At 41.3% G+C, this 21,832-nt stretch overlaps 1 protein-coding gene across 2 annotated transcripts; it reads right to left on the reverse strand.

Annotated features, from left to right (window-relative positions):
- Nucleotides 1–763: 763 nt before the first annotated feature.
- Nucleotides 764–19,926, reverse strand: LOC118688831 (plasma membrane ascorbate-dependent reductase CYBRD1). Of its 2 annotated transcripts, none has more exons than XM_036386734.2 (4): nucleotides 19,737–19,926; nucleotides 7,549–7,757; nucleotides 4,927–5,081; nucleotides 764–4,720 (listed from the first exon to the last, which is right to left on the reverse strand). In XM_036386734.2, the coding sequence occupies exons 1-4, from the start codon at nucleotides 19,921–19,923 to the stop codon at nucleotides 4,420–4,422; spliced, it is 852 nt and encodes a 283-aa protein (XP_036242627.1). In that variant the 5' UTR covers nucleotides 19,924–19,926; the 3' UTR covers nucleotides 764–4,419. The 2 variants fall into 2 exon arrangements, with proteins under 2 accessions (XP_036242627.1, XP_036242628.1); XM_036386735.2 differs by lacking the exon at nucleotides 19,737–19,926 and adding an exon at nucleotides 17,628–17,693.
- Nucleotides 19,927–21,832: the final 1,906 nt, after the last annotated feature.

Here is a 21,832-nt window from a genome sequence, read left to right on the forward strand (position 1 = left end):
CAGGCAACAGTTAAGGGAAGTTCTCAGCAACAGGGAATTGTTAGGTTTGAATACAACAGGTTTTCTGCTACACTGATGTTTGTATAGTATGGTTTTTTTAATCCACGATGATGAAAATGTTGGAAAATTTTAGCCAACAGCTTATGGTATTCACAAATAATTTATGCTCTACGCTTTCAGAATTTCCAATTAAACTTATTAAACTCAAAAATACCTTAATACTTAGTTGTTACCAATACATTCATACAGATGATTTTACTTTTATAGCATTTTTTGATCATTAACCTATTTATGAGTAACTTGATATGCAGATGTTGAATTTGGTAAGATTCCATGGGGTCTGTGCTTAGCCTGGCTGTTACTTATCTGAGGGTATTTCAGTCTTACAGTGCATTATGTTACCATTATATATCAGAATCCTTGATCTTCCCAATTGCATTCTCCTGAAAGGATAGTTTTGGTTTGTTTTTAACCTCCCTCTAACAACTGCTAGGAGGAAATTCTGTTATGATCAGAAGGTGAAATACTAATTGTTTATACAGTGAATTATTTCACTTTCTGTTAAATACTATGTTCCTAAGACTACAGACTACATAAATTTCATCATAAAGATCACCATAAACAGTTGGAATTAAGACACATGTAAGAAACTTTGTACAACTGTCCTCCTGTTTTCAAAAAGTAATTTACGAATAATTTGATCTTTATCCAAATTTAGAAAGTTATATTTTAGTACCATAATAAAAATCTGTACTCAGTAGTATCACAAGCTCAAAAAATCACTTTTATTAATATATAAAAAAGAATAAGGAAAACAGACATTATAATTAAATATTTGCTCTCATCTACAAATAAGTACTTTGGATAATAAAATAAATTTTTAGGTTCTTGGGGACAGTTAAAAACAGAGGAAGGAATGTTCTGAAATAAAAGCAAAAGAAAGAGGCTTCTGAAGTAGAAAATATTTGGCAATATCTTTTAGTCACTCAATAAAATATCCATGTAAACAAGTAATCCATATTTACATTATCATATGCAATATTCTTGGCTACATGTAGTAAGATGTATACATGTAATTACATTCAACTTTGGAATCTAATTTGCACCATCATTTCTCAGTTCCTTAATGTTGGAAAAAACACTCTTCTGCTTCTGTGCATACTACTGTATGACAGCATGTAAATATAGTATTTTTTTCCCAGGCAACTTAAAAAGATAGCACTTTCAATGTTAGGTTTTGTAACTTCCTGTTTTTTAATAGGAATCCAAATCTGGAATGTAAGCTCTACAATCACGTTCCTGTAAAAACAACCATGTAGATGATTTCCAAACATGCAGAAAATACCCATGAAAAAGCTAGAGTTCTACCTTCCATTTGTATCTCTGAAAATACATTTTCATTTTCTATGTTACTACTATATTTATATAACTCATAAATACAGGCGAGAAAGTTTGCATGAAAGGAAAGTTAATGGAAGGCCACTTTGAGGAGAGGTTTAGGACTATTACTCTCCAAAGAGTAATTCCTATGCATGGTACCTATGCATTTTTATTTAGCATTGAACTAACCTCATTTTTTTGCAAGGATACTTAGAGGCCTTTTAAATCAATTTAGAATTAAGCCAGAAGTCTATAGTATGTTTTGTCAGTTTTAAATTGCACACACCAAGGTTGATCAAGGTTTAAGAGCTCACAGCTACTGCATCTCATGGGGACCTTCCAAAGATTAGCAGCCAGAATCCCACAGTTCATGCCCATGAGATATCACTGATTATCAATTCCCCAAATGGAATCTTCCAGCTTCTGCTGAGTTTCTACTATCATGTTTGACCTCTAAATTGAAAACCAAAATTATGTTCTGGGAGGCTCCCCTCAAAAGGTTGCTAATCCTTGCTTTTAAGTTAGTTTTATATCACAGAATCACAGAATGGTTGCAATTGGAAGGGACCCAGAAGGATAGAGTCCAGCCCTTAAGGAAATGGCCCATCTGGGGTTTGACCCCACAAGCTTGGTGTTACTTGTACCTTGCACTTCATGAGAATAGAGAAGTAAAGAAATGCCACCATTCTTTTTTCAAGTAGCATTCCCCTTGAACAGTACATGGAATACAATGGAAACCAGAAGGCATGCTGCTCATTTAACAGCATATAGAACCAACCACCTAAAAGCTGTTCATTTCAATACATTCAACTCAGTGCTGCAACAAAAGAAGTCATGGATTCTGTGTTTTTTCCAGTACACTGTACAGTTACTTTCTTCCAGAACAATCCCTAGGCAACTGACTACCTTCCATATAAACATATGCTTTTATTATGTGACCTAATACTATGCAAGGATTGAGTGAGCTAATTTTCACAGGTGGATGAGACACAGTAACAGGCCAATACGTAACAACTGAAAAGGATGTTGCCTGTGTGAGTGCAGTATAGAAAGCTGCATAGTAAATTACTGCAAGTGAGCTCGTTTATTCACTTCCTCTGTCATGCTTCACTGTTTGATTCATTGCACATAGTGGGACTGGAGGAATGCTCACACATTAGTTTAGCAGTTTAGGTTAGTGTTCCTTCTGTCATACCTGAATTGTACATTAAAAGCAGGTATTTTCTATAGTGGAAAAATACACCAATGTGAGGTTGGTCCGAGTCACCCACAAACATATAAGTGAAACCATAGAACTCTGGGATGTGGTCCTTGAGTACCAAATGGTGCAGCAGAAAAGTTTTTAAAGTATTTTATTATGCTAGTTTTCTATACTGCATTCACCAAATAATAAAATATTATTACAAATCAAATACCAGGAACTGAGGCACTTCTTGTCAGAGACAACCCAAAATAACTCAAATGTCCAAAATAGTTTGTACTAACACACAGTGAACTACAAAAATGGCACATTTGTTGAAGGCTAATGTATTAAAGTGTTTTTAAAAGCTGGAGTAAATAAAAATTTATGTAGTATTTAAAAAATAGGAAATGATTTGCTGTCTGCAACTTTCTATATTCCAACATGAACAGTGGTAAATTTGTATTTGTAGTGGGCTCTGCAGCTTTTACAAGAGATAATAGAGTGGCTCATCATTTTGGACATGTGCAGTCCAAATAATCTACTATAATTATTCTTCCAGAATAGTAAAAGTATAAATATTGTTTGTATCTGTGAAATTACTGAATGAGCATAATACATTAATACTTCAATTACTAGAAAGAGCTATAAAAGTAAAGTGCCAGTAGGGACTCTTCATTATTTAGAGAAAATTGCATTCTTTAAAACTGTAATTTCAAATTAAAAAGTTATAGAGTTTGTATAGATTGCTTACAGACTAAAGCATGTCTTCATGCCTGTGATAATAATACTTTTGATGTCAGTGTGGAGACACCTCAACTGGCTTTCAGTTAACAGGCAGCATTTTGCTAAAAGAGCAAAGCTCACCTGTGTCTCAGAGAAAGTATTTCTCACTTGAAGTTAATTTTTTTTCTGTGAGACTAATAGCAGATTTTTCTGGTTTCTAACCTCCTAATTTCTAGTCTAGTACCATAAATCAACAGGACTGTGCAATCAAATAAAGATACTAAAATGCTGCCTTCTGGGATAAAAGGAAGACTTAGTTTAAGTGATACATTTTTCTAAGTGTGTTTCTATAGCTTTTAAACTAAGACAAATTCTGCATTTGGATGTCTTAACATTTCTTAGATTACAATAATAATTGCACATAATTCAAAGCCAAATATTATCTGTATACAGTACATTTGGTAGAATTTGTTGAAAGGTCAACAGATACATTCTGATTAAAAAAAAAAAAAAACCAAAACCCCCCAGAAGTTTCTAAAGGAAATATAACATTTTATGAATATATCTAGCAAACTTTTCTTTTTTTTTTAATTAAAAATTTTAGAATAAACATTTTTATGAAGCAACTCTGTAAAGTGCAGAATGACCTCAAATCCCATAGAACATAGCAGCCAGTCAGGGGTTAATCAGCTAGAGAAATCAGAGCTTTAAAAAAGTGAACCAGGAAATGTATGTGTGACAAACTAAATTATTCTCTATGGTATACTTCATGGCTGATTCATAACTTGCAAAAGCACTCAAGAGCAAAATTTAGTTGGAATCTTGTTAAATTTTTCATGACTATAAGAGATATAAGCAAGCATTAAATTAAGAAGTGATATGTAAGACAGTTTCCAATGATGTGATATTCCCATTCATGCTCTTGTTTTTTTAAACAAGGCATGGACTAGTCATGGACCAATAAAATAGGCTTGGGACTTATAGGAATTTAAATACATATGCAGAAAACTTGAGTATCTTTCAGCAAGCCATACTGAAAATGAACCCCCAACCTACTTATATATCAATAAAACTACATTAGAATGACCCTCACCAGGGAGAATTTTGAGGTACTTCTATTCTGTGTATTTTCTTTACATAGTTGATCTTTGTCCTGCTTCATCAAATTTGATGTTCTGTTTTCTGGCTGCTTCAGTATTGCTCCTCAGATCAGATTTATCTGCATTACTACTGTTTGTCATTGTGGATTCTACTTCTGTGCCTTCAGGAGTTGCTCCAATGGGCCTCAGAATTTTAGCATTCTCTGCTGGGGGCCGCTTCCAATGGGGCCTGCTTGCCATCCACAAAATAAGTGAACCAAATATGACAAGCAAAAGACCAAGGCAGTTGACCAAAGTTGCTTCTGGTGGGGATGCACTGTATGCAGGATTTTTCCTTTGAAAGGGGAAAAAGAAAGAAGAGGTCAGAAAAGATTGTTTTAAAGACAATCCTGGTATAAAAACAGCAGTCTCCAGCTAGGTAGGTCTTTTAATACAAACAAAACAAAACAGTGTCCCAGTACTGGATGCTTATTATTCTGGGCAAATGGAAGTGTATTTGCAATGAATAACCTTAATAAACAAGTGGAAACAAATACTTACAATGCAAATATTAGCTTTTCTGTGATTCCCATGAGAGCTGTTGCAATCACTGTTGCAAAGATGGCGAGACCTGAATAAACGTGTATTGGCATGAGAGCTACGCGGAGACGAACCGGAGCAAATGGGAGCAGAAAGACAGCAAAACCCAAGAACAGCTACAACCAAAACAGATTGATAGTTAGGGCTACATGGACAACAAGCTGCACTTCTTGAGCAGAACAAAAATAATCATAAAATTCCATTCATATGTCTTCAGGTAAAAATTTGAAAATAATTGGCATTTCTATTTTTGAATGTGTTTCCTATCAAAACCAAAGCAAAATTCTGGATTAGCACTTGGGTAGCAGACATTAAATATTTTATAAATCATCCTACGTAATATCAGTGTCCAAACTTACTAACAGTCCTAAAACTCCAAGCAAACTAAGTACTGGAAACACAACTTTTCAGTGTCACTAATTCACTGATATAGTTAAGGTGTGAGGAGCCACACTTTTACAGTCTCATTGAGCCCTGTTCTCTCTATTGCAGATTTGCACATAAAGGAACACCAGAAGACAGTCTAACCTCCTGACTTGAGTGGATTAAATAATTTTATCTTGTTAGAATTTCAGTTAAATTTAAGTGCCTTTCTTTAGAAGGGGAATGGTCTCTCAATATATTGATCTCATGGCATTTACAGAGTGAAGACATGTATGGGTGGCATCAAGTTGTTCAGGGTCATTAGTCCTCCTATTAGCACTGATTTTGTGACGGAAAATAACCCATCATGTCCCATGGTTGCATCCACAGGCTTGCCCAGTCATGCTGAGGTTGCAGCCCTTCTTTAGTTTGTTTTACTGTTACTCACCCCTGCTGCTAAATTAGGCACAGTGCATGAATTTGTATTTCATCCTGCTTTAATTCAGTTCTTGTTTTATCTTTCCATAATGGATTAGAGAGCCTGATATTTTCTCCCTGGGAAGCTTTTTAGTACACCATAATCAAATAATCTCTTAATCTTAGATCTGCTAAACAGATGGAGCTTTTAAAGTCTTGCAATGGAAAATAGCTTTTCCAGCCCACAAATTACTTTTCCAGAATTTCTTTGGGTTTGTTGCTTTTTACTTTTCCACATTTTTGCCCTATTCCTAAATTTATGTCACTGTGCTATACTGTATTAACCTATATTCGGCTAATTACAATATAGTTACAATTATTGCAGGCAGAGTATTATATGTGAGCATACAAGTGACATGCCCCTTCTGGTAAGTGCCAAGTGATTTCTCTGTTAACAAAGATACTGCTTTATGACTATTCTTTATAGTGCTCAGTTGCTTAACAAACATCAGTCTCTGACTGGAGATTTACATCCCAGATTGGAGGAAGGAACACTGAGAATCTTTTGATATGACAGGCAAGGCATTAAGTGCCATTGATCGTGTTTAGAGTAGCAAAATGAAAAGTAGAACTAAGATTTTGGTCACAGTTCTTCATTTAACCATTAGAAAAAATAGTGATACTCAGTGATGTGGCAGCACAGACGTCCTTGAAATAGCTGCATTATTAGGACAAACTTAATTTTAACGTTTTTTCTTATTCATTCATATTCATTCTTATTTATTTATTCAGCTGTAGAGAATGTACTCAACAATGCTGCAACATGCTTTCTTTTTTTATAAATATTAAAAACACTATTTTAACACTGTTTCCTGTACCTCTTGGCCTGAGCAGTGAAGAGTAAAGTCCAGAACCCAAATACCTTAGCTGAGGCTTTTCTGTGCTTGATAATAGATAATTAATTCTTTTTTTATTTTAGTGTTTTGGGAAAAAATATTTGAAGGAACAAAATAAATTTCCATAGTGTAATAACAGTATAGGGAATTCAGAATGTATATGCAGAAGCATCTGTATGTGTTCTGTAAATTTCAGGGCATGGTTGCTCTTCATTGCCAAATGCAAAACACACTAGGTTAGCTCATTTTACATTACAATAATGCTAATTCTCTGCCAAGAGGAGCAGTTAAAAGCATGCCCACAAACATCTATCAAAGTTCTGCTGATTCAGGAAAACTGGTTAGCCAGTAGTAGCTCATTCAGGTGTCAGATCCTTTACATCTCTACTGCTTCCTGATGCACTTGTTTTGCTGATTAGCAAATTCTTGAGGCCAAGAAGTGATATTTAAATTTATGATAGCTGAAAAACAAAACCAAAAACAAAAACAAACAAACAAACAAAAAACCCGCAAACAAACAAAAAAAAAAAAAAACCAAAAAAACCCCAAAAAACCCCACCTGTTACTTCATTTGAGACTTCCTTAATAAATGCTCTAACTGTATTTAAATAAGCCGCCAACAAACCAAGTAACTTGCTGTAAGTTCAGGAGTTAATAGGGCTTAGAAACACACTGCACTGTAACTGTATTGTAGGTTAATGGCCATTTTGCCAGCAAATAAACAAAATAGGCTTAAAAATGCATTTTTCTTCAAAGTCAGTGATCCAGTATTTGTACATTTACATAATAATTTGCCAAATCAGAGTGTAAAATGGCTATCCCAGTAGTTATGATGCCTATTTTGCCTGAATTACTAAAAACATTCTTCAAATTTACAACCTGTTTATAAACACAGTTAGATTCTGACCTGGAGAGAATAAAATATAACAGCAGTCAGCCCAATCCAGCTGTGCAGACTGTACATGTTAGGAATGTTCTTGGCATTGTGGAAATCAAACACGGCTACCATAGAAACGATTGCAAGAATCATAGCTATAGTATTTAATCCAGCATGTATGAACTTCATTAGGAGTTTGCTGCACTTCCAGGTCCAGGGCAATCTGTACACAATAATAGCTGAAGAAAGAAGAGAAACAAGATTTTAGGCCTTTTAGAATAATTTCTTTCAGATGTTAATAATTATGCATAATTCACATAGGTACATTGTAAATTACACCAAAATCCAACCTTAAGTCTTCTAAAGTCTACTAAAAGTTTTTTTCTAATACACTTAGCATAGCATACTCTGAAAATACAACTGAGGCTTAAATATAGCTTCTTAGGGATTTCTTATCAATTATAAAAAATCCCACAAACTTAAGTGTGTTTCAAAAAAAAAACAACCCAGTAAATAACTTGGTGTCATCTTTTCCTCAGTCATTAATTTGATTTAACAGGGATTTGGCATAGGATTTTGATTTTTCTGCTACTAGTCAGATTGGAGCAATATAGCCTGATTTTTATATTGAGAAGATCGCTTGTTGAGAAAGCATGTAGGATTATTTTATAATATTTATTTGTAGTAAACCCCATAGATTTAGGAAAAGCACCATGGAGGATATGAACAATAGGAATGCTGAAACAGCAAAAGAAAATTCCTGTTTTCTTGTCCTCCACCCCTTAACCTACCTCTGTAACCCTATAAGGCAATGTCATGTTAACCCCTTACCCATTGGTCAAGCTTGGATCCTTTCCAACCCTATAAAAGAAGCATACTGTACCCCATTAGGGGAGAAAGAAGAAGAGCAGAGACCCTTCACGGACCTCCCCAAATAAAGCCATCTTCGTGGAACAGCCTGCGCCTTCTCCTTCTCCTCTCTCTCCGTCTGCTGCAGCCTCAAGCCCAGGGCACCACTACCTAGCAAGCAGAGCTGAAATCCTGAGAGCTTGCAATCACTATAGAGCTGATAATCACCATGCTTGCTAGATGGTAGCCCTGCGGTCTTGGCATGAGCGAGCGAGCTTCGGGCACCCGGTCCCTACCCAGGGACTGAGCTCCTGAGCCCTAGTGCTCTGCATTATGATAAGGCCAAATAAGAGGCTTTATTAAAGTGGCAGCCCAACGACTTCGGATTCGGACCCCCCCCCAGAGGCGATATCCGTCGGTTGAGCAACGAAGCCCCCCTGGGGTTTTCTGTGATTGCCTGTTCGGGAAGCCGCTCCTTCTGTGAAGGGACTTTTCGTTTTAGAAAATCCTTTCCCCAGGAGGGTCAGTTCGACACTCAAAACTTACATCTGAACGGCAGAAAGTTCCGAGGAGAACTGACGCAGCAGACCCCTTCCACAGATCTTGGACCCCAGGAACTGTAAGTATTAGCCAATATTGCGCGCATAACTTTGGGGCTCTAAAACTTTTTTTTTCGGGTTTTTTTTTCTTTTTTTTTCACGTTTTTTCTGCTGGAAGGGCTAACCATTAACATGGGTAAAATTTTTAGTACTTTAAAACTAAGTAAAACTGAGAGAGAGATATATTCAACTATTTTAGAAATCTTATCTGCTAACAACTTCTCCTTTTCTAAAGGCAAGCTCTCAAAAACTAATCTTAAAAAATTTGTAACTTGGATTATTTCGCAATACCCTGATACTGATAAGAAAGCAGTCATTGAAAATTCGTTTTGGGATATGATCGGGAACACAATATATATCTCCCAAACAAACCAGGATTTCTCTGTAACTAACTATTTGCCTTTATTCCATATAATAACTAAAACCGTTGAAAGATTTAACAGAGAAAAAATCTTGCAGGGCTTAACAGATACTTCCTCTTCAAATAGTAACAAGATCGATAAGGACTCAGAGGAATGTCACTTGCATATCTCACACCACCCCTTTGGTCCTAAAGTCCCTCTCGCCTCCGCTACTCCTAAAGCAGAGGTTACGCTGCCCACCCCAGTTCCCCCCGCCACATCCTCCACTCCTGCAGGACCTGCGCTGCCCAACTCCGCGAATCCTATCTTATCTGTAACTCCACACATCCCCCCTACCCCTGGCTCGGCTTCCTCCTTGCTTCCGGTCCCGGGGGTCCCTTTTCCTGCCTCTGCCGCCCCCTCCACCCCTGCGTCGGCTCTTCCCCCCGCTGCTGGGTACCCCCCCACCCCTGCGCTGATGTCCCCCACCATCCCTCCCGCCGCCGCGCCCGCCGCCCCCACTCCCCCCGCCCCGGCTCCGACCAGCCCGGCCCCTCCCGCGGGCTCCCCGAGCCTCACCCCCGCCGCTCCCGAGCCCGTGTCCATCTCCACCCCCTCCCCCTGCTCCCTGCCTGCCACAGCAGGGGGACCTCGCACAAGCGCAGTCCCAGACACCCCCCACGGTGCTGTCCCCCCCACCCGGTCCTGTGTGTGCTGTGCTGCCATCCCAGCTCCAGTGGCACCTCCCCCCGGCCAGGTCATGCCATGTCTCCCCCCCCAGCCATTGAAACCTTTGAAAAACGCTTCTAAACGAAAAAAGCGCAAGTCACGGATAGCAACCCTCCCTCAGTCCTCCTCAGAGGACCAGAGCTCTTGCAGTGAATCTGATTCTGATACGATCCACACGGATCCATGGGCTCTTATTAAAGTAGAAGCGACAAAGGCTGGAGACTGGGAGCTGGCACAGAAGATTAATGCTTTCCCAGTAGAATATAAGCAAGGACGGAATGGTGGTGAGTCCGCTATAAAGACGTGGAAAGCTAACTCCAATAAGGAACTAGTGCAATTAAGAAATATAGCCAAAGAACATGGGCGAAGCTCACATATTTTTAGAAATTTCTTAGAAGCCATGTTCTCAGCACATGTCTTACTTCCCCACGATGTAAAAAATATTTCACACTGCCTCCTGTCCCCAGCAGAATATTTGTTATGGGACAGGCATTGGAAAAGACATTTAAAAACGTTATCAGATTCATATTCTGCGGATGCTAATAAGACGAATTTTACAGTAGCCCAACTAGCTGGTGAAGGTGACTTACAGAAACCAGCAGACCAATTGGAAACCTTGAATAAAGAGGCACTGCAGGACATCGCTCTTGCAGCAAAAACCTCTTTACTTCTCGTGCATGATGAGTCAATGCCAACAATGCATTTTTCTGCTATTAAACAAGGGACAGATGAAAGTTTTATCAAATTTGTGGACAGACTTAGAGATGCTTTGGAGAAACAGATCGAGAGCACAGAGGCAAAGAAGGAACTCTTATGTAAACTTGCCTTGTGTAACTCTAATGAAAAATGCAAAGCCATTTTGAGGTCTCTACCCATGGATACAGACCCCACCATAGAGCAAATGCTGGAATGCTGTACACGTCACACGTCCACGGAAAATACAGTGGCCCAAGCAGTTGCTAAAGGTATTGCTGAAGGAGTTTCTGGTGCATATGCAGTAATAGCTTCTAAAGACCAACCTAAATGCTATCACTGTGGAGATCTTGGACATTATATAAAGGACTGCCCAGAGAGATCACACCCCCGATACCACCGTAACAATTACCAAAGACCCCAGAATCAGCAGCGCTACCAGCAGCATTCGGGAAACTTCTTGCCCCGCCCGGTCGAGCCCCGGGCGCTGACAACAAATCAAAGGCCACCCAGACCCAACCCCGCACCAGCCCAGGATGTTCCGGACCACAAGAAGAGGATCCAACCCACGGGGCAACCCAGATGGGAACCTGCCGTCAACTGGTAACTGCTTTGTCCATTGACTTTAATAACGAGAATGTTCACCGTGTTCCCACAGGCAAATATGCGCCAAAAGGTGGTCCTTCGCATATTTTAATTATAGGTGACTCTCTTAATAGCCCAAAGGAGATCTTCGTTGTTCCAGAAGTGCTGACAGTGCAGCCAGGACAAGAGATTCTCGTCCAGGTATGCTGCATAGACTCACCATTTTTTCTTTCAAAGGGAACTCCAATAGCACAAGCCTTTTTACTCCCAAAGGATCACAGGGAACAGATTCCTCTCAACCCTACAGCTATGTGGGCACAAGTTGTGGGACCATCCAAGCCTACCATCGAGTGCGGCCTCACCTGCAAAGGCGAGAAGACCCACCTACCAGGGATGCTGGACACTGGTGCTGATGTGACCATCATTGCCCGCTCAGAATGGCCAGCACACTGGGATCTACAACCTGTTGCAGGCATGATTTCAGGGATTGGTGGAGCCACAGTGTCCATGAGAAGCAAGAACAACATCCTTGTGGAAGGGCCTGAAGGCAAGCTGGCAACCATTCGTCCATTTGTGGTAAGGGCCCCCATCACCCTTTGGGGCAGAGACGTTCTATCCCAGTGGGGAGCTTCTCTACATATTCCCACTCAGGATTTCTAATTGGGGTCACTGAAGTAAGCGCGCTGCCAGAAACACCTCGTCTCACCTGGAAAAGTCACAAGCCACTCTGGATTGAACAGTGGCCCCTTAATAAAGCCAAATTGCGCGCCCTAAACACCCTCGTGGAAGAACAGCTCGCAAAAGGCCACATAGTGGAGTCCAACAGCCCTTGGAACTCTCCAGTCTTCGTTCTACCAAAGCCTGGGACAAACAGGTGGAGGCTTCTCCACGACCTTCGCAGAATCAACGAGGTCATCGAGGACATGGGCCCCCTCCAGCCTGGCCTGCCCTCCCCATCGATGCTGCCTAGAGACTGGATACTTGCTATCATAGACATTAAGGACTGTTTCTTCAGCATTCCTCTGCACCCTGAGGATGCTCCACGGTTTGCTTTTTCCGTTCCCTCTCTTAACAAGGAGGCCCCGCTCAAAAGATATCATTGGCGTTATCTTCCTCAAGGACTAAAAAACAGCCCCACTATTTGCCAGTGGTACGTGGCTCACATCCTGTCTCCCATTCGGAAATCATTCCCCGATGCTATCATCCATCACTACATGGATGACATCCTGGTGTGTGCTTCAGACAAAGCTTACTTGGACAATACAGTTAAAAAGACTATTGAAACCATAGAAAAGGCAGGAATGGAGATTTGTGAGGATAAAATCCAGTACACCAAGCCATGGACTTACCTTGGAGTCCAGATCCGGGAAAGGACCATCGTACCTCAGCAGCTCACCATAAATGACGACCCAAAAACCCTCAGGGACTTACACAGCTTGTGTGGATCCATCAACTGGGTACGTCCACTGCTAGGAATTACAACAGAGGACCTTGCTCCCTTGTTCAACCTTCTTCACGGACCTAAGGACCTGGACTCTCCCTGCACTCTCACAGAAGAAGCCAGAGGTGCCATCACTAAAGTCCAGGAAGCCCTGTCTTCATGCAAAGCCCATCGCTTCGAGCCCAGTCTGCCTTTCAAGTTCATCATCCTGGGAAAAGCACCTCGATTCCATGGACTGATATTCCAATGGGACTCACAGCTTCGAGACCCTTTGTTGATACTGGAATGGATCTTTACAAATAGCCAGCCCACAAAGACACTTACCACCTACCAGGAGGTCATAGCACATTTAATAAAAAAGGCAAGGACTCGCCTTCGATCTCTTTCAGGTTGTGAGTTCGAATGCATATACTTACCAATAACTCTTACAGACTTTGAGGATTTGATCCAGACCAATGAAAGCCTCCAGTTTGCCCTGGATAGCTACACGGGCCAAATTTCAGTTAAGATCCCAAAACACAAACTCTTTAACCCTGATGTAACCTTCCATTTGATTCCAAAACAAATCCAAAGTAGAAAACCCCTCAAGGCTCTAACACTCTTTACAGATGGCTCAGGGTCTTCCCACAAGTCGGTGGTTACATGGAGAGACCCCCAAACACAAGATTGGCACTCTGACATACAAATAGTGGAGGGATCTCCACAGATCGCAGAATTAGCAGCCATTGTCAGAGCCTTTGAAAAGTTTGAAAATGAGCCTTTCAATCTGGTTACAGATTCAGCTTATGTCGCTGGGATAGCGATGAGAGCAGAACATGCTCTTCTCAAAGAGGTCTCTAATCCAAAGTTGTACCAACTGCTCTCTAAATTAATATCCCTAATCTCCCACAGAAAGCAACCTTACCATATAATGCATGTGAGGTCACACACAGACCTCCCAGGTTTTGTTGCAGAAGGCAACAGAAAAGCGGATGCATTAGCAATGGCAGCAGAAACTGCTAATGTTCCTAACATCTTTGCCCAGGCAAAGTTGTCACACGCGTTTTTTCATCAAAATATACCTGCCCTTATGAGAATGTTTAAGCTCTCAAAGGATCAGGCAAAGGCTATCGTGGCTACGTGTCCGAACTGTCAGAACTATCAGATACCATCCATGGGGATGGGAGTCAATCCCCGAGGTCTGAATAGCTGCCAGCTGTGGCAGACAGATGTAACTCACTTCGCACCTTTTGGAAGATCAAAATACGTGCATGTATCGGTCGACACGTTTTCAGGAGCAGTATTTGCATCATCACATGCAGGAGAAAATACCATGCACACAATAAAACACTTTCTCCTCGCTTTTGCCGCCCTGGGTGTACCAAAAGAGATTAAAACAGATAATGGACCAGCCTACACTTCCCGCAAGTTAAAGGAGTTCTTCAGTGAATGGGGAATAGCACACAAGACCGGCATACCTGTAAACCCCACAGGACAATCCATCGTGGAAAGGACACATCAAACCCTCAAAAGAGTCCTTGATCAACAGAACAGAGACATGAGAATCACATCTCCAGTGGAAAGACTTTGCAAGGCTCTCTACGTCATCAACTTCCTGAACTGTACAGCATCAGAGCCTGACCCACCAATACTTCGCCACTTTGCAAATACCACCCAAGCAAAGCTCACTGAGAAACCACCTGTGCTCGTGAAGGACCCTGAAACACACCAAATTTCTGGGCCTCACCAGTTGATTACCTGGGGTAGAGGATATGCGTGCGTGCTACTACCATCCGGTCCGAGGTGGTACCCCGGAAAAAACATAAAGCCATACCTAGGCACTGAGAACACTACTCCTGCAAACGGGGACAAGAACGCTCCAGAGGCAAACACAAGACCACCTCAAAACCAAACCAGCTCTGCCTGGAGACGAAGACGTCGCCGAATACCCACAAACACAAGAACAGACCACCCCATTACAAGACAGCAGACAAAACTGAAAAGCTAAACAACAGTCTGCTGCATCAGACCATAGATAGCCTTAACACAAAAGTGTTCTCTGAACTATATGTTGTTACACTGGTTTTTTTTTGTATTTAAAGAAAGAAAAAAGAAAAAAAAAAAAGAAACACCGTTATTCCCCCTCCCTAATCTTTTAAAACCCCTTAACCCTCTACCCACTCCTCCTCCCATAGTGTAGCTTAGAAATTAAAAGAAAAAGGGGGGGAGGAGGGGAACAAGAAAAGAACAAGGCAGAAAACCCTCTCATCATAAAGATAACAAATTCTGCTTATATTCCCTATCAGAAGCCCTATTCCTGCCCAAAGATGAAAAATATCTCCGTTGCTGCTGTCCTCATTGCTGCCTGGATGTTCTTCACCGTACCGTGTGCCTTCGGCTGGATTAGCCCACAGCCTAGCCATAATGTTTGGGTAACCTTAGCAAAAACATTAAAACAGGACAACATGTGCTTGTCCATGGGAAGCATTGATAACCCACTTTCCACATGTCTAGTAGGAATTCCCTTTGTAGCAGATGACTGGCCTGTCTATAACTCAGAGATTCTCCGCACCACAGGTAAGAGACCCAATGTGGTTGATACTTGGGACGAGTGGACAAAAATTCTGCCAGATGCTCGAGAGGAACCCCAAGAATTAGATCTGTTGGGGTCCTCCAAGGCCACATACTGCGTCAAATTTTACTTTAGACGTCCAAAAAACAATTGGCCAGAAATTGACCAGAACAAAAACACATATCGAAAAGAGATATCACCAATTAACAAAGCCTATAACTCTCACGATTGGTGCAATTACACGGCTCGTGTGATTTCTGTGTCCTCTCTCCATCCCAAAGTATTACCCAAGGGAATGTTTCTCATCTGTGGTGACAGAGTATGGGCTGGGATCCCCTCCCGACTCCAGGGAGGTCCCTGTACCCTTGGAAAACTTTCTACCCTTACACCAAACATCACCCTGTTACATAATTGGAAAAAAGAAAGCGAATCAAAACGACAAAAAAGGTCCTATACTGAATTTGATGAAAATTGTGATCCTAAATTATACGATTGGAACAAACAAAAAAAGATTGCTGTCTCCCTGTTTTTACCCTGGGTAGCTGCAGCTAAAGCCCTCGGTGAAATCAATCACCTTGGGTGCTGGCTCAGTAAACAAGCTAACGCTACATCTGCAGCCTTGAGTGATCTCTTAAAGGAAGAAGAAACCACAAGACAGGCTTCGCTCCAAAATCGAGCAGCAATCGACTTCCTGCTGCTTGCCCATGGGCACGGCTGTGAAGACTTCGAAGGGATGTGCTGCTTCAACCTCTCTTCACGCTCGGAATCCATCCATGCGAACATCCAGAAACTGAAAGATCTCGTGAAGGACTTGAAAGTAGAAAGAATCCCAGACTGGGTCAATGAACTTTTTGGGCAATGGGGATTAACAGGATGGGCTGCATCCTTGATTAAGGGAATGTTGTTGATTCTCCTTGTAGTTGTTATTGTGTTAGCTATGTTCTCGTGCCTTGTTCACTGTTTCAAAAGAACTATAGCGAATGCCTTTTTTGTAAAAACAGAAAGTGGAGTTGTAGTAAACCCCATAGATTTAGGAAAAGCACCATGGAGGATATGAACAATAGGAATGCTGAAACAGCAAAAGAAAATTCCTGTTTTCTTGTCCTCCACCCCTTAACCTACCTCTGTAACCCTATAAGGCAATGTCATGTTAACCCCTTACCCATTGGTCAAGCTTGGATCCTTTCCAACCCTATAAAAGAAGCATACTGTACCCCATTAGGGGAGAAAGAAGAAGAGCAGAGACCCTTCACGGACCTCCCCAAATAAAGCCATCTTCGTGGAACAGCCTGCGCCTTCTCCTTCTCCTCTCTCTCCGTCTGCTGCAGCCTCAAGCCCAGGGCACCACTACCTAGCAAGCAGAGCTGAAATCCTGAGAGCTTGCAATCACTATAGAGCTGATAATCACCATGCTTGCTAGATGGTAGCCCTGCGGTCTTGGCATGAGCGAGCGAGCTTCGGGCACCCGGTCCCTACCCAGGGACTGAGCTCCTGAGCCCTAGTGCTCTGCATTATGATAAGGCCAAATAAGAGGCTTTATTATTTATTCTCTTTGCAACTTTGGATAATGCTATTCTCTAATTGCATAGATACTGATATGACTGTCTATTACATTGATACCAATAAGACTGCTTTGAATGGGAAAATGCTAATGCTCTTCAGCGTAAGGGAATCATAATCTGACTTTAGAGACAAAAGTATTTAACAAATACAAGTTGGCCTTCTTGGCCACCTGGGCACACACTGGCTCATGTTCAGCCAGCTGGCAATAATATCCTGCATTAGACTATTATTAACCAACTTAGTACTAATGATAATGACTTCTAATTTTGTAAATCAGATGTGTCAAAAGGCCCCAAAACAAATTTCAACATCCCATGAGGATATTCCTAATAAATTCTTCTTACTATATACCCCACAGTATTGTCAATAATTTATTCATGGTGCAGCAGAGTACTGGACTCTGTGTGAAGAAAACTTAATGAGCATAGGTCCTCATCTCAGTTTTTAGTCTTTGATCTCAGAGGGCCAAGTCTGGGCTAAAATTTTTATATAATATTTTTTTGTTGTCATCTAGCTGATTTAACTTCCAAAAGCACTATCAAACTCCCTAGTCACTTGTTCACATAGTCTCAGATCTCTGTTTGGGTCTTGAATTTTCAAAGTTGTTTCCCATAAACATTACAATAGAAAACCAAGGAATAACTGACTAATGGTTTGGCCAGTTGATAACATTCATTATCATGTTACAGCCCAGGCCATAGACATGGTATTATAGTTTGGTTTAATCATCTTTCTGTGAGGGCTTTGTGTGAACTTACACATTGCAATTTCAGCAGATTTGTTAATCACTGTGAAAAGACACGGTTTTATTTCCCCATCACCCCTTCTGTGTGCTTCTCCCTGCCTTTCTCATAACTGGTGCTTTTCTAATCTGCAGGAGGAAAGAAGACAGTCTGGGGAGAGAAGGAAGATTCACCTTTCAGTGAGTACAAGCTCTTAAAAACTTACTCAGATGTGATGTGTAATTTCATGTCAAAATTAAACAGCCCAGGTTAAAACGTCCAATTAGAATGTTTGCTGGTGACATGGTAAAGCAGCCTCATGAAGAGCCTTCTCAAGGCAGAACATTTCTAGTACTGTTAAGAAATTTGACAGTCTGGGCACCCTGGACTGAGCTTTTTGACTCAGACCTTACTACTGTTTTGAACCATGATTTTAAAACACATCACACAGAGCAGAGTTACCTTGCAATATTTTTATATGACATAGGACATCTGTCCTTTTACAAATGCACAGGGCAAAATTCTAGAGTTATTGACCAACAATACAACATTTCCATCCCTTGTATAGACTAATAAACTCAAGAAACAATTGGTTTAATTATTATTTTAAATCCTTTACTCAAATTTAACCAAGTTTTTTTTAGCTACACCTTCCTTCTTTCAACTAATCTTTCTTATATGTGTCCAAAGAGTTATCTGATTTCTCACTGTCATCCAAATTGCTTTGAATTCAGTGGCAGACTTCCATCAGCCAAATTTGAATCAGATTCACAGTGTTATCTTATCTGTTGGTATTTCATCTGATTTACTACAATACCCCTTCAGTCTCCAACTTTGCTTTTCCTATTACGTGATAGGAGTCCTCCCTAAATTATGCTGTATTATTAGTGAATTCCTTGTATGCGTGTGGTTTCTTAGCTGTGGTAAACTTCCATTTACTTTATGTATATCCTTACCAAAACAGGGCGTGGGGCAACACCCTTTCTCTGTGACACAGGAAAAACACTGAGTTTCAGAGGAAAAAAAATAGAAAACACGTAGCAAAAAGCTGCGGAAAGCTTCTCCCTATTTTCTTCAAAAGTTCTATGCTTATTTATAAAAAAAAAATAGGTTGAGCACATTAAGTAGTTTAGGTCTTAGTGAAGTCAACAGGTGGTTTTCATTGCTTATTTATAGCCTGAAATTACACTTCCTGTTGAGCAATATTATGTAAAACAACTTCAAAATATGCTTTATTGCTCAATACTGGTTTGCAGCTTGAAGCCACAAGAAGGTTGAGAACAGTCCCACTCCCACTCAAAACCAAAAATTTACAGTGTATGTTCAAATCACAACCTTCTCTTCATAGCTAGAACAAGACAGCCTTTGGCATCTTCCAGCCTTTTGACTGGCTGGAAGTGTAATGGGAAAATGTTAGTCCACGACTGAACTCTATGAAATCCAAAGTCCATACACTCATAAAGAAATTGAAAAAAAAAAAAAGAAAAAAGAAGAAGCAACCCTGTATCTTAAAGATTATATGTTATTTAAGCAACAGAATAAAGGATTCATTAAAGAGATATGCTTCACAAAACAATTCATCCTAAGTCTATCCTGAAGAAAACTGCATTTTAATTATGCTTGTGGTGCTACATTTTTTCTTGCAAAACCCCTGTTCCTGGATCAAGCTTCTGTGGTACTGAACTTTCCTTTCTCTTCTTGGGACATGGAAGAGAGCCAGAAGAGAAACTTTCCTAGGGCAACATTTCTGGCATTTCGATTTTCAACTTGCATAAATTCAGCTGCCTAGGAAAAACACACCTCGCAGGCATTACTCAAAGTACACGGCAATCCCCGGGCCAGGATAAACAAGTGCTTGCAGAAAAAAAAACCAAAACAACCCAAAACAACCCAAACCCCATATGTAGCAATTTTGGCTTATTACAAGGGACTCTTTGTCCCTTCCCGGGAGTGCTGGCTTCCCTGAACTGCGGAGCGACTGCTGCGCTCCCGCCGTGACCGCTCCCGGCCGCGGGCTGTCCCGACGGCTCCGCCCTGAGCCTCCCGCGCCGCGCAGCCCCGGCCGCGCCACCCCGGCCCCAGGCAGGCCCGGCTCCCCCGCAGCTCCGCGCCGACCGCACCGCGGCGACCCGGCACCCGACGCACCGATGCCCTGGATGAAGACGAAGCCCGTGATGATGAGGACGGGGTGCCAGTTGAATTCCGCCGGGCTGCCGTCCCAGCTCAGCCCCTCGCGGTAGTGGAAGACCCAGACGAGGGAGAGGATGACCGACACGAAGCCGACCAGCAGCGAAGAGGCCAGGAGCGCCAGGAATCGCCCGTAGTCCTCCATCTTTCGAGCCCGGCAGCGAGCGCCGCGAAGGAGGGGCGGGCCGGCGGCCGGGTGGGGTCGGGCTCGGGCTCGGGCTCGGCGGGCACGGGAGGGGACGGGACGGGACGGAACGGGATGGACGCGGCAGGGGCGGGAGCAGGGCGGCACTCCGCGATCTTCCGCGCCCCTCCACCCTGCCTTCTGCGAGCGTCCCGTCGCACTAAGAACTCCGCCTTAGAAAATCATTTTCTGTGTCAGCCTTTGCCCTGCCATGGTGATGCCTCGACTGCGCTCCCCCCGGCAGCCAAGGAAGGGAGCGGGTGGTCACGGGTTTTGTGCCGAGAGGCTGTTGTGGAGGTTGGGGAGTTCACAGACTCGCCAGAAAGATAAGCCAGCAAAGTCATAAGCACTTACAGATAAAATAGGAGTGCTGTTATGAAGAAGACACAGCGCGCGCAGAAAATGCAGAGGAGGAGAAGCGCACTTAAAGACACTGATGTACTTACCTGGAGCACAGTCTTGCCATCATGATCGCCCCCTTCTCACTGGATCCATTGAGTGCTCAAAATATAGTACAGATACTAACCAGTTACATATGTGGAATCTGGCCTAAGTATGCAGGAGGATGTGGACATTGTTCTGTTGAATAGCACAAATATATCAAATATCCACTAGCAAAGAAGGGGAATGCATAAAACTTAGACAATTCCAATAGGTATGGAAAGGCCCATTGTAGGGAAGTTAGAGAGGAAATCAGAAGGGAAAAAAACCCAGAATTGCAAAAAAGACAACGACCTGCCAAAAATATAACATGATCGATTAGACCAGCTTGGTCAAGTCACATAGTCAGCAGTTACTTTTTCTTTTGGTATAGAACATTCAGGGGGCTCTGAAGCCTGACAAATGTGGTAGGAGGATATGCCCAAACATATATTCAACACTAATGTTCTGGTATTTGCTTAGCTTACTTTTAAGATATGTATAGTGTTGGACTACATATGAATTAAAAGTTTGTTAATTGACTGAGAGAAAAAAAATACTATGTACTCTGGCTAGCATTTGATCTCTTTGGTATCTCACACTTAAACTGAGGCCTAGAAAAGGAAAGGAAATGGTTTTATGAAACTTAAAATAGTTTCGGTAGAATACTGCCAATTCAAACACCATACTTACTGAAGTGCTGGAAATATCTACATAGAGACATGAAGACCAAGTCAGATTGGAGTGGAATGCAAATATATTTCTTCATTATAGTCTTTAATCCCCTAAAAATACACCCTGACGTTTTAAAGAAAAGCTTGGCTTGAGCAGCACTTGTATAAAGTTATTTCGCTTTAGTTTGCATGGATTTGGTGTGACCTGCCCTCAGGATTTAACTGGTTACTCATTCTACTCACAATGGCAAGTAGAACACTTGTATTGTTAAATTTCACAAGTCACAGCATCTAAGAGAAGATCCAAGCCCTAAATCTTCTTATGAATGCACTCATGCATAATCTTGCCAGATTGTCATTAGCTTATGAGGCACACAGGTCATCTTAATATTATGTTCAGAAAAATTTTACTTTTGTCTCTTTAAAGCATAGAAACTGACATAAATATTTATTTTAATTTGCCTCCTATGAACCTAAATCTCCCAATTGCAAAATGCTTCCAGTTCCCGCTGATTTCAACAAGCTTTGATTACATCCAGTATCCCAACAGTTCCATTTAGGAATCTTCTACTCAAGCATATTTTACTTAAGCTAAAACTATATCTCTCAGAAGACTTTAACGAATTCCTATAGCTCAAACTGGTTTACCCCGTTAAAGCAGCAAATAACAAGATCAGACACAAAATTCCATTGAGCTGAACGTGAAGCCTAGTTTTAACAAGTAATGATGAACAATTTTAAAAAAATTATAATTGAAGAAATTCTAAGGCTTAGAG

Source organism: Molothrus ater, chromosome 7 (assembly GCF_012460135.2).
Source record: "Molothrus ater isolate BHLD 08-10-18 breed brown headed cowbird chromosome 7, BPBGC_Mater_1.1, whole genome shotgun sequence".
NCBI classification, from domain to species: domain Eukaryota; kingdom Metazoa; phylum Chordata; class Aves; order Passeriformes; family Icteridae; genus Molothrus; species Molothrus ater.

What these genes read in the sequence shown, in the direction of transcription:
- LOC118688831 (XM_036386734.2), bottom strand. Translation starts at nt 19,923, where the DNA reads ATGGAGGACTACGGGCGATTCCTGGCGCTCCTGGCCTCTTCGCTGCTG. An exon ending in CGTCTTCATCCAGGGCATCG is followed by an intron (nt 7,758 to 19,736) that starts GTGCGTCGGGTG and finishes TTCTTTCTTCAG; the next exon opens with CTATTATTGTGTACAGATTG. An exon ending in GAAAAGCTAATATTTGCATT is followed by an intron (nt 4,721 to 4,926) that starts GTAAGTATTTGT and finishes CCCCTTTCAAAG; the next exon opens with GAAAAATCCTGCATACAGTG.